Source organism: Clavelina lepadiformis, chromosome 6, assembly GCF_947623445.1.
Source record: "Clavelina lepadiformis chromosome 6, kaClaLepa1.1, whole genome shotgun sequence".
Lineage (NCBI taxonomy): Eukaryota > Metazoa > Chordata > Ascidiacea > Aplousobranchia > Clavelinidae > Clavelina > Clavelina lepadiformis.
Genome location: NC_135245.1, coordinates 2,610,266 through 2,628,701, shown reverse-complemented (window position 1 = coordinate 2,628,701; position 18,436 = coordinate 2,610,266). Strand labels below are relative to the sequence as shown.

At 36.8% G+C, this 18,436-nt stretch overlaps 1 protein-coding gene across 1 annotated transcript; it reads right to left on the bottom strand.

The window, feature by feature from the left end:
• On the bottom strand, positions 1-15,423 carry LOC143462023 (TOG array regulator of axonemal microtubules protein 1-like). Its single transcript, XM_076960019.1, has 24 exons — positions 13,188-15,423; positions 12,658-12,802; positions 12,382-12,471; positions 11,766-11,981; positions 11,485-11,606; positions 10,868-11,320; positions 10,545-10,675; positions 8,729-8,882; positions 8,409-8,592; positions 8,273-8,329; positions 7,438-7,566; positions 7,124-7,303; positions 5,861-5,942; positions 5,675-5,787; positions 5,270-5,472; positions 5,051-5,149; positions 4,646-4,785; positions 4,359-4,479; positions 3,986-4,150; positions 2,466-2,636; positions 2,193-2,324; positions 1,730-1,940; positions 1,341-1,427; positions 1-891 (listed from the first exon to the last, which is right to left on the bottom strand). Exons 1-24 carry the CDS (start codon positions 15,309-15,311, stop codon positions 674-676), a joined length of 5,727 nt encoding a protein of 1,908 aa, XP_076816134.1. The 5' UTR covers positions 15,312-15,423; the 3' UTR covers positions 1-673.
• Between the last annotated feature and the right edge of the window lie 3,013 nt (positions 15,424-18,436).

Sequence of the window (18,436 nt, the reverse complement as noted above, 5' to 3'; positions counted from 1 at the left end):
TAGATATATATATGTATGTATATTATATACTGATAAAAGGTGGACCATTTGTAACAAGTATTATGTTATATCACAGGCGTACTAGTCGTAGTGCAAATTCAAGAAGTATTAAAATTAAGTATTAATTGTAAACACAGAGTATGAAAGGCAAAATGCCTGAACAAAAAGCGGTAGAGGATGTCTCTACAAGGTAACAAGACTATTCAGAGTTGAATTCGGAAAACAGAAAAAAAGTTGAAAATTTAGCTAATGAAATAAAATTTTTGGGTAAGCAGTCAAGTCAAGTCATTGACTACCAACACATTACTTATCTGTCACGTGGTTTCGTCTTCAGCCAAGCTAAAGCTATTTTGTACAAAAAAATATATGAACCTGAAAGCGTGGTTATACAAACCGGGCGAAATGCGCGCTAAATCAAGATTTTCGCCACTTAACGAGCGCGAAAGATAGAAACGTACAAAATTAAATTTTACGAACAAGTAAATTTTCACAAGAAATAACAAAAATCAGAAAAGTTCTCATAAAATTTTCACTACGTCACACACATTTGTTCTATGGAAGAGTTCAGTAGGGAATAGTAACGTCGTTTCACAGTGTTTTTTCGCACAATGCTAGATGTTCTGCAAGGAACACTTACTGGTCTTCTTCAAACACACGAGTAACTAGGTTCACCTCACACACCTAGCATATCCTTTACTTTGCCTTGCATGCGATTCGCCTCAGCAATTTCCAACAAGCGCGTTCCCAAAACATTATATAATGTGGACGCCAGCTGTGCCATCTCCTTGCGAAGTTGAAGGCCAGACGGGGCGTCCATTAGACTCCAAAGCACAGGCAAGACGTGTCTCTCAATCGTCTGTGCTTTGCGCCGTGATATGCTCTCGGTCAGTTCTATGATTAATATAGTTTCATTTGAGTGATACCCAAGTACGGTTACGTGCGTACTAACAGCATGCTTCAACCGGTTAGCGCTAATTCTATGCTGTCGGATTCTAAACAGCAAACGCATTTCCATGGTACACAAAGCATACACAGGTCTACCAGTACATAATTGGATGCATGGCTAACTTCAACCAACAACTTTACAACGCCAAGTTACGCATGAAGCCCTATCCGACCACTGTTATACCCAGATACATTGTTTGGACGCTATTGTGAACACCAAGGAAACAACGTAGCCAAAGTAAGATTATTCATTACTGGAATCGGTGCAAATCTACACCAATTTGATTTAAATATCAACGGAACGGATCAACATATATTGTCTACTGGAAAATCGACTTCGACAACGTAGCGCTAGTTAATGGCGGCTTGTTGACAAGAGAAAGTCAAATACTTACGAATCAGCTTAAGGATGGCGATCTGCTTCGATCTGGCTGTTCCAAATTGAGCCGCGTTTGCCACTGGTTGAAGTAGAAGCATCGGATCTAGATGAAGAAAAAATGGTTGAATACTTGACTAAGGACATGCAAGTCTCAAAGAAGCTCTGGACTTGGCCGATAGTTCCTTTTTAAAGGGTGTCATCTTGTTGAACGCATATATCGGGTTTACAAGTACATGGCAGTGGAAAAAGGATTTTTACATATAAATGCTTATAAAATTTTCCCAGGCCACAGCATGAGATGACAAAAAAAATGGGATTGCTAACGTCTGCTAACCAGTGCTCTGATTGGCCAATCTAAATAAACTTAAAACATTCCAAAGGACGAAAGTTTTCTCCGTAAAATACCGATATATCGAACGAGGGCATCCACGTTCTTCTGTGCAAGGTCGCTGTGTTGCTTGTTTAAAACTAATTTGAAGACAGCCGACACGAGAGAGGGGAGGACGTCACGAAGGGAATCCCCTAATTCCTTGATAATATCCGGAAAAGCCTCGAGGCCAATCCCGTTCAGTTTGGTATTTGAAGTGGTTAGGAGAGCAGCAAATGAATCCATAAGCTGGGAAAACGAAATGTGAGACTATAAGCAGATAGTTTTGAAATAAATATGTTTTTACGTAATTAAGAAGCAATGGGAAACAGGCAAAATGAAATGTAACGAAAATTACGACTACAAACAGACAATTTAAATCAACCATTCTTTGTAAAATAAATATGATAATAATCAAATGGAAAGAAATCGAAAATTAAAATATTAATTGCGAAAAATACTTTAGTTTCGTGAGTGAAGAAATTGCCTAGAAATAATTACCTTCACAATGTTATCATCAATGAATCTCCTTTCAGAATAAATCTTTTCACAGAGCGACTTCACGGCCGACTTCCTTTCCAGAAGATTCCCTTTCGCGAGTTCATTACACAGTTGTTTCACCTCCTCCTGCTCCTATTGGAGTAACAACGCAACACATACAAAAACGTGCCATTAAATTTCACAAAATAACAAAAGCATTGTTCTGTGTAGTAAAGAAAATCTGCAGCAAAAAAACTTTTATTCAAACTTCATCTCAATCAATAAGTTTCAGACCATTTCGTTGAACGCTTTGGATCCAGCCATTTTTCTCCTGTTGTGCGCACTTGATGATGAGGACGGAGAGAACTGTTCCACTGATTTCACTGTGTTGGATGCTGATCCATTCCTCTTCCTGATACTGCCAGGAGGTTTCCGTGATCCGATTGAACTGATGGAGCCGAGACCCTAAATGAGAGACAAGCCATGCCAGTACTCTAGAGTCTAGATCAGTGTTTCTCAACCCCGAGTCCGCGGACTCATTTGAGTCCGCATAAGGTTTTTGTGAGTCCGCAAGCCCATTAATTACCCTATATAATTAAGCATAGGTCATAATTTTCGCGACGGCTTTTCGCCTCAAAAAGTAGGGGTCGCAAGAGATACCTTGGTGTGTTGGATAATTTAGAATAGTCTGACAAAGAAGAGCCTTGCTTATTTCTCTTGTTACGCTGGTGGCAATCCAAATCCTTAATTGTTTTGTTCTCTTCTCCTTCCAACTACTTTCGCGCGAATCAACTTCTTTTTTCTCTTTTTTAAAAGAAGTCGTCGCCTTTTTTGTTTCTTTCGAGATATTGGTTTTTGTGATAAATGTTGACACAAATGGCTATGAGAAGCAGTTTTGCTTTGCTGTGCACTTGCCAAAAATACCACTGGAGAACAAATATTTAAGAAAGTGGATTCGTTCTTTAAAGAACATCAGCTTGAGTGGTCTGACTGTGTGTCTGTTTGCGCTGATGGCGCTCCGTCCATGATGGGAAGTAAAAAGGGTTTTAAAAAAGTCGACAGATGTGGAGAGACAAGTTCAAAATTGTTTCTCTGACTCAATTTTGGGCGAATGTTCTGTCGAAGGAGACTAATCTTTCTGACCTCTGCAAACAAGCAACAACAGCTCTTTTGCCTTTTCCGACTACATACTTGTGTGAAGTTGGATTTTCAACATTGGCAGTGTTTAAAACCATGCAAGTATCGGAACCGAATTCAACCGGAAGATGATATAATATGTGCATTGACGACCATAATTCTTGATTTCGACAAACTTGTTTTCACAAGTTTAACTTCAAGAACAAGATTTATATACGTGTACGTGCATACGTGCCCAATATACAAATCGCTTCTGCTTTTTTATCTTACTGTTTAGTGTTGAACTAACTTATTTTTGTTCCTATTACCTGAGTCCGCGAATACTTATGCTAATGGGAAAATAGTCCGCGGGCTAAAAAGGTTGAGAAACACTGGTCTAGATTGTAGAGTCTAGAGTGTAGGACTTCATGAGCGATGGAAGCATTAACTTTACTTCAAATGTTATTCACTGTTAAGTTGTCAACATTTAAGATTTTGTGGGATTTTTTGTGGATTTATGGATAGTTCGATACTTAATAAAGAGCTGTAAGTGATACAATAAAAATTCAAGTATTGTAGTTCCACCACAGATTTATCGGAAAGTAATCGACACTGATTCTTCAAAAACTGATAATCAAGAACAGGAACCTGCAAAAAGCAAAGCAAACAAGCAGAAAATTAACCGGGGCAAAACTAACCCTCTGTTTGATGGTGTTGGCGCATTCCTTCAAATCATGGGCATTCTTGGCTGAAAGGAATCGATCAAGACAATGATTGAAGTCGTCGTGTACCATCAGTTCGTTCACGATGTAGCGACCATAATACCGGACATCAGGGGAGCTATCCGTGATGAAAGTGGCAATCTTTTAAAAAACGGATAATGTTTAAAGAGGGGAATGTGCCGTTTCAACGCTTTCTTTATCAGTTACAGAGAAATTTTTATTTGAAAAGCAACCCTGATTTCATTTTGTTGGTTAAATATCTTCAGGTAAGTAAAGCAGAGAGAAAAAAAGTAAAGAAATTGAGTTGTACAAAGTGTTCTGTTAAAAGAAACGTTCTACAAATACTTACAGCTTCAAGAAGCCGATCTGTTGTGTCCTTAATGCCACTGAGGGACTTTCCCGGACCCATCTTATCCACAAGGTCGGCGCAAAATCGTGCAGTTGTATTCCGTACTTTCTTGTTTATATGCCTGCATTGTAAACAATCTACTGGTCGGACAAAATCAGCAAAAAATTTGTCTCAGCTGTCTATTCATTCAACAAGCTAAAACAACCGGCGTATAGAATTATTCTAAGGGTGACATACCGTGTTATTTTTCACTGCTGTTTGATTTTGCCTAAGTCTAGAATACTTACTTAAAGCCAGTGTTTAGCAAAGCGTTTAAGATTTTGCTGGATGTGGCACTGCCCACAATGCTCTGTAAAGCTTTGTTAATTTCATCTTTGATGAAACTGTTGTTCTTTCCATGTTCGGTGAGAAGAGCACGGACAGTTGTCTGAATAAGAATTTTTTTAAATAATAAGCGCAGTCTGACAGTTTTCACTGGAATACATATGGGAGTTATATACGGCTATGCCCGTTCCTTCCCATTCTATTTATGTAACATTGACCTCAAAAGCAGCTTAGATGAAAATTGCAGAGAGTCTTAAGACAGAGAGATGGCCGATAAACCAGAGTAAAATTCAAAAGCGACCATGAATTTACAATTACTGGAAGGGAGTACAAAAATGTAGTTATCACGAAATTATGGCAACCATTACCTCAATATCACCATCGACGGTCGGTTTCTTCAGATTGGCATAGACATCTGCTAACGTGACAACACTAGTCCTCGACACCTGAGATCTCAGATTATGCACCTAAACAAGTTTAAACAAAGACATGAGATCTGGGCATCTCAAAGTCAATGTAATTGCTAGCAGAGCAAATGAATTATATTGGTTTTCAGAATTAATGGTTGATTACAGTGGCATTCCTACATTTTTGCTCAGTAACGCAATAACTTCACGAAATCTTGTCGTCAAGACAGTTGGGTGATGGGCAGCCAATCTACGAATGAGAAACAAGCCGCGAGTTACAATTTCCCATTCTTCCGAGTCCGTCTCGATCGAAGTAATCGCTTCAGCCAGGGCACGCTCCGGATTATCCAGAGGATTTATGCTCGCAGTTGATAAGGATGATACTGGAGATAATAAAGGAGCGAAAAACTTGGATCAGAAATGTCTCACTGACTACATAAAGAACGTTTAAATTTGGTAAAAAAGCAACCCAACATTTTGCGGTTATTAATGAATTGACAAGTTCAATGTAAAATGCTTTATTATTTGTGAGGCCGACCACGTCATGTTACAGTCAATTTTATCATGACAAAAGAGATTTTATACCTGTTGAGCCGGACTTGGGTGAAGTAGTTTTTGGCATTTGATGTTCCCTTCCCAGTGAACTACCGTGTGATGTGGAAATAAAATTCTTTGGGGAAACACTTTTTCGGCTCAAACTGTAAATATTACCCCTGTTAGGAAGATAGGTAATCTTGGCATGAATAGAACAAGGGTTTACAAGTTACTTACAATGTGGAATCAGCTGATAGGTTGAAAGTATCATTAGTTTTATCAGACTTCCAGGTCTGAGGTAATATCTCCATATCGGCATCTAAAAAACAACAAAGCTTCAATGCAAATTTTGCACAAAGTATGATACAGTGCAAAATAGCAACAGTATATATGAAACAATATCACTCGAATACAGCTAAGTTACATCATAATGTTATTACGGTACACACATTTATGGTGTCTAAAAAGATTAGAAAATTATATTTATTTTTATTTTGCATTAAAAAATGCATCATAGCAAGACAAACATTAGCATTAACCAGTGCTGTGTTACAGAGAAAAGTTAAATAAATTAAAATTATACGCAGACTGTCCAAGCGCACACCTTCACCACTTCATATCAAGAATTTCTCTCGTACCAACTTTATGAAATAATCAAAACTCATCTCAACTCAGTGTCAAGTAAAGGTTTTGAATTTCAATAGAACCAAAGCAAAAAAAAGGTGAACAACTGAACATATGACTTAAAAGTATTTGCAAATCACTTATTTTTCAAGGCATTAATGCCTTAAAAGGGAAGCCACTTCACACCTTAATTCCTCTGTACATTGACAGGAATTATGGCGGAAAGAAGTGTTTCTATAAGCTGGCACAATTTATACAGGGGCCAATTCATTTTCAAAAAGGCTTGAAAATTCATGGGAGACAAAATTAGATAAAGAAGACAACAGAAAATGTTACCGCATTATTGTCACTCATCCAAATGCATTGAAGTGTTACCCACAAGATATTAGCCAGACAGTCTTGGCTTGAAACGTTTAAGTTCACATAAAATGTTTATGTTTTGACAGTCAAACACTTGAGCTTTGGTAGGCCATACATGTGCACATAACCGTGTTAAAATAGTGAAAAGGAAAATTGCTTTAAATGGTCTAATAAACATTCCTGTTAAATAGACTGTGCATGAAGATAATCCAATTTCAATTTAAGCCCATGAAAATTTTATAGGCTTGCAAACATCAACCCGTGCATACCAAAAACTTGCAATAAGCCAAAAGGCTTAAATTATTAATACTTACACGGGTGTTCTATTTCTGGGGATAATTTACACAAACAAGCAAGACAACAAAAAGCACAAGATCTTAACTACAAATGCTACTTTCAACAATAAGCTATCGTAAAACCTTATTAATTATTAAAAGTACTTACACTTTTACAATCAATACAATTTAATCTACACTACGCAAGTGTTACAATTTTAATTAAATGACAACACATTACCATGTGAGAGCTTGCTTTTTCTTGATAAAGAGTTAAACTTGGAGACTTCTTTCTTTTCGAACTGTTTTTGCCTTAGAGAAGCAGCCAGGGAAACTTCAGTTTCACTTAATTGCTTCAACGAAAATTGACCGGAATCGTTGGTGAGGATCGGTTGTCGAACAGCAACACCACACACCCCATCTTGAATAAAATTCAATGTTGTAATTGCTTTGCGAATTATGTTATGCGGGAGGCATAACTTAACACAGCAAAGAGCACAGAAGCCGTAACTTAAACTCAAGGCAACAAGACTTCTGTTTTGAGGTTAAATGTACCCAGGGGTTTAGTCGATCCAATATTTGTCGAAGATCGCATCCGGTGATCTTCTTTTGCTGGAACAGGTGAAGACTCGTTGGATTCATCAGCTAATAACAGTGATGACGTCGATGGGGCCATAAACACACCTTAAAAGAAAAAAATGAACCCATGTAATCTATGTTTTTCCCTTATTTTGCATACATGATGGTACAAGTCAACTCTGACAAACACCACTTTAACTGACATTTGTGAAATGATTTAGCAAGACAAACCAAAGCTAATGTAACCACAAACGAAGAAACACACCTTGGTATGAAACCCTTGTTCACCACAGGCAAAAATACAAGCTGTTATTAGTATCTTGGTCAAAAATGTGTTTAAAGACATTTAAAATTTCCCAACAAAAAAACCCCAAGACGCCAACAATACCAACATGAAACAGTGATGGATTATAAGCGAGCGTTTTAACAAAACATTTTCAACATTGACACAGAGTTAAGAGAAAGGGAACATTGGCTTATAATGGAAAAGAAAATGTTTGCTTTATTTCATAATAAAGAGGCAGTATGACATGGCAATGGCCCATAAAATCGTCTTAAAGAGTCATAAATCAGGTCAAGGGTTAAAGAAGAACAAGAGATAACAGGACACAACAATTTGCACATATTACTTACACAGCGAACTCCAAGGAAAGCGATATGTATCAGTGCCATCAAAACATTAAATAAATTAAAGCGAAGTTCATAAACTCACTGCAATTACACCATGTGCATGAAATAAAGACTTGATCATACTTTTATACACGCCAATTCAAAGAAAAGTTTGTTAACAAAATGATGACACAAAACCTACCTTTGCCCTGGATGTTGAACGAAGTACTCGTAGAATCCGGAGATACTGAAGCCATTCCTAAAGAAGACGCAAAAATCATGGTAATCATGTTATATCCCACAACAAACACCAACGTAGAGTGCATCTGATGACCAACCTCGATGAGTTCTATGTCGTTCGTTGACTGTGTTACTTGGCGAGTATTTGTTGCTGAATCCAGTCATCGATGGAGAAGATATGCTCATAGTTGATGGTGTGGAAATGGGAGATGGAAGAGTGGCCTTCAAGTCAGTGCTGCTTGAACTATATCCTACCCCCACCACAGACACACTTGAATCAACCTGAGGGTGAAATATGCATTGTTACATTCATGAAAACCAAAGTATTTGCGTTATTCAGCCAAAAACTGCTTTTTCTGTAAATTGTATTCTACTGTAAAACGCTATATAGGTTAAGTAATTGTCAAAAATTTCTTACATTTTTTGGGTCAAAGGTCACACCCATATTAGGGTTGTACTTGAATGAAGGAACCTCAGTTTTTGAAGAAGAGATGCTCACTGTGTCTGACAAGGCAGACTGGGAGGAAGAACGCACTACTGAGATGATAGAATCCGAAGTCTTGTCAAGTGGACTGTGATTAAGAAAAACACATAATAAGTTTTCAAAGATTATGGTATAAATACAGAAGAAAAACAATGCAATGAATTAAAAACAATAGTTAAGTAACGTTATACAATTTTTATTTAAACAATCTTCTTGTACAGTTAAAGAGAAGTTTGTCTGATGCAAACCACAACCATTCATAACCGAGTACTATGACTGGTATGTGACAATTTTGAAATCACTGTAAAATAACAGATTCAGCCATGGCATGATTTTCCAGATATCATAGCACGTGAATTGTGACTACAGTTTGCTATGAAATCTTGTTCTTACATGAAAATATCTCCACGACTTTATCACCGCTGCAACTGATCTTCATAAAGATTAAAAGTGAGGTATCGGTGAGTGCAAAAAATCAAGAGATCACCAATATGTGATGCAATTCATTTTATATTTTAAAGTTTGAAAATCAGAGCATCAAAGCACACATAAATGTCCAAGCAATGGCCTAGGATAGGAGTGGCAAGTCAATTAGCTTACGCCTTAAGCTCACCTTACGTCTTTGAAAAGGTAGCAAACATGGAGTATAGAGCATAGCACATATCCAAGCAAGCAGAGGTAACAAAAGAGTTCTATTTATGGATAATAAAGGACAGTGTTTCGCTAACCTTTTGTCGGTCGACTCCAGACAAGAGCATAAGTATGAAGGAAAGCAAATATTAAAATCAACAGCCTTTGTTGATTAAATAAGGCCAAAAATGAGTAATTTCAAACTCTACTGTGAAGCTCTATTTGCGATATATAACGCTACTTTCCTTTGATAGTCATTCGTTAAAAAAGTTAGCCGGCTATTCTTTTAAAACAACGAGTAACCGCTCTACACGCTGTGGGTAATTGTTCGCGAGCCGAAGGTATTAAATAACACAACACAAAAACAAGACCCGGATAGTTGCTTTATGTACGCAAGATAATGTTTTGCAGAGAACAATCAACGTGGAATAACTTAGATGCTACATTCCAAAAAAGACCTCCACTGTGCAAAACCTTAAAGTTCTTTGAAATGATTGCAAGGCCGGTAGACAAAAGAATGAAATCAATCTGAAAATGTGACCATTACATATGGCCAGTGTTGTTTATTGCAAAATCAATCAACATAAGCTGACAGTATTAGGCCACCATCAAGTAGCCAAAATGATTGAGCTTGTGTGTATTTTAAGGCAAAGCTATGTTCTTTGTCTTTACATGACTAGCATGGACAGACTTGATGTATTGCATGACCTATTTCCAACGAACCATAACAATGAAAGTGGTAAACAATCTTCCACTGGTTTTCTTCTGCAAACAAAGCTTTTTGACTGCAACTGATAGAAGCCGGCTACTATCCGACAAAAAGCAACGCATTGTAAGCAACAATATAAGCCCAATTTTTTGTGACATGATACAAAAATATCGTTGTTCTACTCATATATCACTCATAAAAATATGTATCTGGAATACTTGGTTTTGCTTTTACTGCAACATGATATTTAATTACTTATTTTGACTATAGCATATAAATTAAAATTTTCTTAATGGTGACGTACAATTATTTTATGCTTGGTGCTGTACAACAGATGTATCGGAATACGTTAAAAGTTGATTATATGCAGATGTACAGGTTCATACTGCTTTATACTTATAAACACGATACCTTAATGGTTTAGATGGCATAGTTGGGTCAGGCGAAGACATGTTAAAGGAATCTTCCCCGGTAGGCTGGCTCCGCATTCGATCTCGTCTGTTCTGTGCACTTCGTCTAATTGCACTCACTTGGTCTTGGATCTGTAAAGTAAAACATGCCGGACATTTACAACAGGATTTTTAAAGAATGGCTTAAACAGAGATATGTATAAATCACAGTACGTAATAACTCCGTTTTAACTTGGAGATTGTGTGCTTGTGTGTGAAAGTCTTTATAAAGAAGTATCATCGCAAAAAGCATTTAATAATTTCAGCCTGAAAAGCAACACGTACGTCATCATTTGAATCAGTAGATGACTTTTGGTGCCTAGATGGAGAGAAGTGAGACGGTACAATTGGATGAGCGTTGCCATGTGTCTTGTGTTTTGGTACTTCGACTGGTTTGTTTGAGTTATTATTCCCGTTAGTCAACAGGTCATTCTTCACTTGAGCATGTTGACTTAAAGGATCAGACGTCCCATACAAAGTGCCTTTATTAAAACTGTTTTCATTTCTTATCCCATCCTTGTTCCTCTGCATTCCAGATGGTAAATAACCACCGGTAGACATGCTGTTTGCTGTCGGAATGTCATTAAACGTTGGCCCTGGGAATTTATCACTGATTGCTGAAGCGATATTACTTTGTTTTAGTAAGGGGCGCACTTGACCAACTGAAATGTCTGCAGCAGCAGCAGCAAGACGGTCAAAACGAGGAGATGCAGAAGTGTTCTTCAACTTACCAGGAACCTGCAATAATGGTAAACTTTAAATCAGCTGTTTCACTTAATAACAAAACTATGATCAAACAATTTCAAACATTATAAATGATTGTCTATTTTTCACGTTAAAATATGAAGTACTCAATCACACCGCAATTATTTTTACAGTAATTTTTAACAATTTCATCGTACTTTTTCAACAGGATCGTCCACTTTTAAAGAATCTCTTACAGCAAGCTCCCTTCTTTTTGAAGCTGATCGGGCCAGGGTGGGCTTCTGGATTATCGGGGAATCTGCCAGGGGTTCATCTGATTCTAAAGTCATTAGAAATCACATTACCACCGAATAACATATCATCAAGTTCACGCGCCATCGTATTCAAACGGCTGACATTCCAAAAATTAACATTAAAATTTCCACAACCAAAAGTACAAAAGTTAAAACTTTATTAAAGGACAAAATAAACTTTATACCGTAAGCCGATGACGCAGATGAATTTAAAATATCTGCTCGTTGCGTTCGGCGACCTCTTTGAAAAGGTGGCCGAGAAATTGCATTCTTTTCAAAGAATGATGATGGGCAGGAACTAGACAAAGTGGTGGGTCCAGAGGCATTGCTGTTTGGTGCTGATGTTGGAGACCCAGAATGACCACTTGAAGCAAACGATGGTTTGTAACCAGAATCAGTCCCTATTGTATACTGAAGTGTTAAAGACTGACTGTTGTTTATTGTGCAAATACAACATAGACACCAGTTTGCATAAGGAATGAGCGCAGTATAAACATGTCTAAGAAAACACATTTGAGAATTAAACCAATAAATACTCCGTAAGTCCATAATATACTTAATATGTGATAAGTTTGATAACTCGTACATGATTTTAATACTATTAAATATCACATTGCTTAGCTATTGGAAGACACGCTCTCTCTATATATATTTTAATACATAACATCGATGTTGTGTAAGTAAAATATGAAATACTGCTATTTATCTTTTGAATGCAAATCTATATCAACAGCACATACATATACATATGCATAATTTACTTATACAAATTGGCAGGTGGTAAATCAATGGAATACTTACGGGAACTTCCAGCTGACAAAGTAGAGGAAACAGAGGATTTATGTGACTGAGCTTCTTTCTTTCGTTTATACAGCTCTTGATAAGATGGTCCTGTACAAGTGTTCATAATAATAAAGTGCAGGCACTTGTATCACAGAAATGCAAACACTCAGAATTGAACGCGTTCCAAACTGAGTATGGGAACTTCAAAGTACAGTACAACAACAAAGCAAATATAACAACTGAGAAAACAAGCAATATATCTGAAGCTCCGCATATGCTCTGTGCGTTTTATACCATTATCAGGAGGTCTAACGATTGTTTCATTTCCATCTGCATTCTTAGTTGAGCGGCTGTGATATCTTGGAGACAACTCAGATTCTGGGCCCCAGGTATTTCGAATCGGGAACGGGGGACGTTTTTCGGTCATATTATGTTGTGTCTATGACATGAAACAAAACATAAAGTATAGAGAGTTACTTAAGCTAGGTCTACAAAATATGTACAAATAATAAGCTACAGCATCAACACAATAATCCCAAAAATAGCCTAACAAAAATTCACTTATACCTACAACAATACGAATATATATCCTACGTACAATACCAGTTTACAGAAATAATAGAAACGCCTTAGTCTAATATGACATTGATTACTGGATAAGTTAAGGCCCGAAATGTATTATACCCATACATCGTTTTATAAATCCACCAACTAGCAATGGATATCTGAGTATTAGGAACATATAATAACTGTATACAATTACATGTATAAGAAACATACAAAAACATGTCGATATAAAAACAGTGAGAATACAATCAAATAACCTTCGTGCTGTTGACAGGTGCGCTGCTGGGATGTTTCGAATTTGCCAAATCATCTTGGTTTGACCAAGGAAATTGTCGTTGTTTTCCTGCACTAACATATCTGCGTGGCTGAGCTTGCGAATTCGTTTCAGCGTTAACTTGTGGTGATGTCTTTGAATGCTTTAAAGAGCGCTTTACTCCATTATCCTGGACACTGTACAAGGTTTTGGTGTTGATTCCATGTTTACCATTGTCAGCTGCAAGTATCCATTGTAAATCTGCTCCTTGTGGAGAAGTAACTGGAGCTGTGGAAGGCAGGAAAATTGCATATTCCACCAACATGTTCTCGTTAAGACGCGGCAATTGCTTTCGAACGAGTCGTGCGTGTATTGCTGACATAACTCCACTTGCGCTGTCATACTGTAGTTCAACCTCGTTTATTGCATTCGATATTGGCCGAAGAGATGCAGGCCCTGGCCCCAGCAGATGTCCGACCACAGCAAAACAATCTAAAACTGCCCTTCGGATTGATTGCTTTGTATCTACCAGCAGAGGGGCAACGTGACTGCACAATTTTTCAAGGTCTAATGGCTTAACATTGTTGTCTGAGTTTAAGCAAAACTTCAACAAGGCGGCAATCACAAGGTTGATAAAATCTTCACGGACCTTACACTGCTTGTGACTGGCTTTCTGCCAAAATAAATCCAGCACAACTTGCGGCTCCACCACTTCCATTGCATGTAATATAATTTTCATGCATTCTGAACGAACTGCATCTTTTTGATGACCAAGCTTTTTCGAGACAGCAAAAATAAATAGCTTTAAATAGTTCTTTAAGGATGATCCTATTTTCGTTAAGATGATGTTGAAAGCTTGTAAGGCACTGCACGCAACACGATAATTTTTATCATCAACCATTGGCTGCAGAAGACTGATCAAAGGAATGATATTTTGTTTCAAAACTGAAAAGTCTTGCATACCCGATAATGTTCTTTTCAGCTCGTCAACAGCCTGGAGTCGTACTGGAAGCTCAGTGCTGGATAAACGTGCAATGATACTTTTTGAAATAAAACCAATTTCACTTGAATTAGAGTTGTCATTGACCATGGCAGTCTGATTACTTAAAACAGGACTAGAAGAGCCATAGCTTGGCAGTGTTGAAACACTGGTGTACATGTTGTTCTGCCGCCTTCGCCCGGTAGTATCAAAATTACCACTTTTTGAAAAGTTTGTGATGTTCTGGTCATTTGGGAACCGTTCTAACAAAGGTGAAGTTTTCTGAGAAAACACAATATCATCATGGTTGCCATCTGGCAGAGAATATTTAGACTGAGTAGAACTCCTGCTGACGGCCTTTGCATCATGTAGGATGTGCTGAGCTTGTATGTAAGTTTCTCTCAATGGCGCTGATAGGCGACTGACATACTCATTAAACCTTTCTTTGCCAACAAATTCCTTTACCTTTTTAATGGTTTGAAGTATGACATCATGATCAACTACTTCGGCTGATAGGTTCACCATTAAGCAGCGCACGACATCGAAAAAGTCTTCCTGCTTGAAATCAGCAAAGAGCAATGTCGGAAATGAAAGAACAATTTGTTTTCTCTTTCTATGGTCACTATGCTCTATGCCATGAAAGGCAATCATGTGAAGAATTCTATCCACGTCAATTGACAATTTCATGTAGACGTGCAAAGCCTGTATTGACTCCTTTTGCAAGCTGACCGTTTGACTTCCAATGTTGTCGATTATGTTTGATAAAACTTGGTACATGTGCTTGTCCAAGTCTTTGCCGAGCTGTGGAATTAGTTTGGATATCAGCTTTGTGCATTGTGCACAAATCTTTTGATCTGAATCGGATAACGCCTGGGAAAACTTTTTAAATAGACTATGTTTTTCTTTCAGTGCCAAGACACTATTTTCACGAAGATGTTGTTCAAGATAATACAAGCCTTCTGCTCGTTTTACTTCAGTTGAAAGAAGATCCAGTAAAATGTCCTCATCAAACTGATTCCAAAGGTATTCCTCCATAATTTTCACAGGACCTTTGCCTGTCAGGGACTTGTCATGATAGTGTGAAGCTTGAGCTGGTTTCATATCAAAAGCAATCAATGGAGAGATGTAGCTTTCAATTTTACCAGCCATTAGTCTACATTAAGACTTTCCTATTGCTTCATAATAAGAAGCATGGAATGTCTCAACACCATCAAAATTCAATTGATGTTATCGTAAGCATAACAATGGCCATCTACTGTATTTACCTTAAAATTGTTTATATAAATTTTGAAATGACAATTAATTCTTGTAATGCTGTACTGCATACAAATTAAGCATTTAAAGATGACTACATCTCGGCCAAACTGCCAAGCTTGTTAAGTTCATGTGGGATACAGGCAACGAATACAGGTTTTTGCCTTCAGAATATTTTCTGGGATTGTGGTGGGGAGTGTGTCATGTTATAAAAAACAAAAAACATTTTTTAAGCTGTGTGTAAAATTTAACAGCAAAGTGCACGTTTTTGGGGTAGTCCATACATTTATTCCAGTAAAAGTTGTTCATATAATGTACATAAATATTAACCTTTTTTATATAAGACACGTGTTATTAAAAGGCTAAACATTGTATTATGACTCTAATTTTGCAAAACTTATTTGCTATGTTAGGGTTGTGATGGTGAGAAGCGGCAGTGGCGAGTAAAAAACAGCCAAAAATAAACTACTTACTAACATTCGCAATTTTCTTGTAAGTTATTTTAAGTTGGAGTTTACTGTACACATTTATAAAGTAGCTCCTCTATTAGCAACAATAATCTGCATTGCCATGAAGGAATAACTTAAAGGAGATATTTTTTCAATAAAATAACATAATTTCCATAAGTAACTAATAATCATACTTAACATTATCACAAATATTTTAGCTTTGAAAAAAACTTAAATATTTTAAATTGCGCTAACTAAGTTTTAATTTAAACTACCAATTACTGACTAAACCAACTTTTGAAGTGACAGGTCTGAAGTTCAGAAAAAATAGACACTAACTTCAGACAATAAAAAGTTTGAATCGTGCATTTTTAATATAACTACGAAATATCAATTGGGTGACTACTTAAACTCAATACGCAAACTGGAAAGTTTGGTTAAGCAAGCGATTGATGTTGATTATTTGAAAAAGAGGTTTGAATAACCGCAGTCAAATGTGCAGATCCCGTTCATTTTGTAAATAAAAAACATAGATAAGCCGCATTCCAAAATGCGATTGCGATTAATGCAATTTAGTCCAAACTGTGCAGAGAGATGGTTTTAATATTTGGATATTTGCAATAGAACTGATGATAAATCAAGCGAACATTGCAAACTTTCGATTATGGCTTAAGACACAACAGTTAAATTTGTATAGTAAGCCAAAGATCTTCCACACTTAGCTTTATGTGTTCACATGGTAACAGTGCTGTATATATTTCTATTAAGTAATTCGAGTCTGTAAAGAAAACAGCTCAGTCAGACAATTATGAGTCTATCATCAGAATAAGTCAGGCATGTGCAGGGTTCTGACTATACAAGCCTGGTGTAGGAGCAAAATCTTTTAATTAAAAAACTGGTAGGCCTTCACCATACATGATTTCCAAAAAATAGCAGTCTGGTCTTAAGACCATTAATGTTTAAATCATACAGACATGAAAGACAACTATGTACCAGAAAAAAATAGCAGTATACGCAAAATTATTTAGCATTGTATCCAACATCATGTAATTACTGAAAACAAAAATAGCAAATATTTCTAATGGTACCAGCACTCTTCGATGCTAAAATCACTTGCAAAATCTAAGCGACCAAAATAACATAACCTGAAAAATACAAAAACTGATAGCAAAAAATTCATTTGTTAATAGAGAACAATCCCCAACTGGAAAGTGTGTATGTTGCCAGATTTGAAAGTTTGATGTTTTTAAGTGAAAAGTCTTCCATGCTCAAGATAGAACAGTAGTCAATAGATTAATTTTAATCCTCCCGTACACTTAGCACATGGGTCTAGTTTACAAGTGCACAATTAGATGGTGTCACAATTTGAGTAGCTGGGGACTATAGTATACAAAGTATCTTGTGGTTGTGTACTTGTATACTAGACCCTTCCGTTTTGTTCACTATTATGTGTGCTTTCATGTGATAGTGTGAAATGTGCAACTTTTTCATTCAACCAACTAACTGTTTTACAACCACTAAAACTAGCTTAAGCAAGCGGCGCATGTAGCCTAGGTCTATATCCCACCTTCCGAGCACCAACTGTCTGCTGACCGATTAGGCTACTGGCGGTTTAGGCTACTGGCAAATTCTTAAGCTAACTCTCCTTGCCCTAGCTTATTTTTCATTTAACAATTTAAAGTTTTTAATCGAATAATGTTTGATAGCTAATTCGCAGAATTCACAAACGTGATGCAATTGTATCAAAAGCTTCAAACTTGCAGCAATGCGAGGTAGTTGCCAAGCACCAGACCGGCCCGTAAACTAGAATTAACGTTCTTGAAGGCTAGTTTAGGTTGTTGCATAGGTAACCTAGAAGAAGATAAGGTTGCATAAACACAAAATAAATCATGCACTTGTAAAACCTTTAACCTATTTCTTTATTTGCATCAGTGTTTAACAGCAAGTAACAAACTTATTTTTAATTAAATATTTAATAAAAATGGATTTTTTATTACGTTACTTTAGAAAAAATTTAAAAAACTTCTTTTATTTTGTTGCAACAAAATGTTTACACCAAATACATGATATATTATTATCCTCATAAAAATAATGTTTAGGAGAAATGCAACTGCAGAAATGTGAATTACTCCTCTGGAATTTGCTATTGTTTTTATTTAATGAAAACTTATTGGGTTTTTGTTCTACAAATATTCTTCAAATTTTAAAAACAATTTTCACGTTTAAAAACTGTAACGTGTACACAAAAAAGCCATATACGATCGTTTTAAGCAAGCCCAATCTACGAATTCCATTAGCGGTTAGGTGACGTCCTAGAGGAAAAAGAATGTGTTAGAAAATTTCATACGAAAAATGCTATGAATGCTCATCAGCGTATTGCAATCGTACGATGATGCTATCAAATCGCTAAGCGTGTGACATCTTTACACCCTTTTCATGTAAGCAATCATTCTTGCTTTATCCTGTCATGTCCCAGACTAACCGAAGTTAAGCTTTGTTAAGATACTCCTATTTAAATGGATAAGCCTGCTCAGTTTTAATTAGCGGTTCAGCGGTCAGTCAAGATCAGCA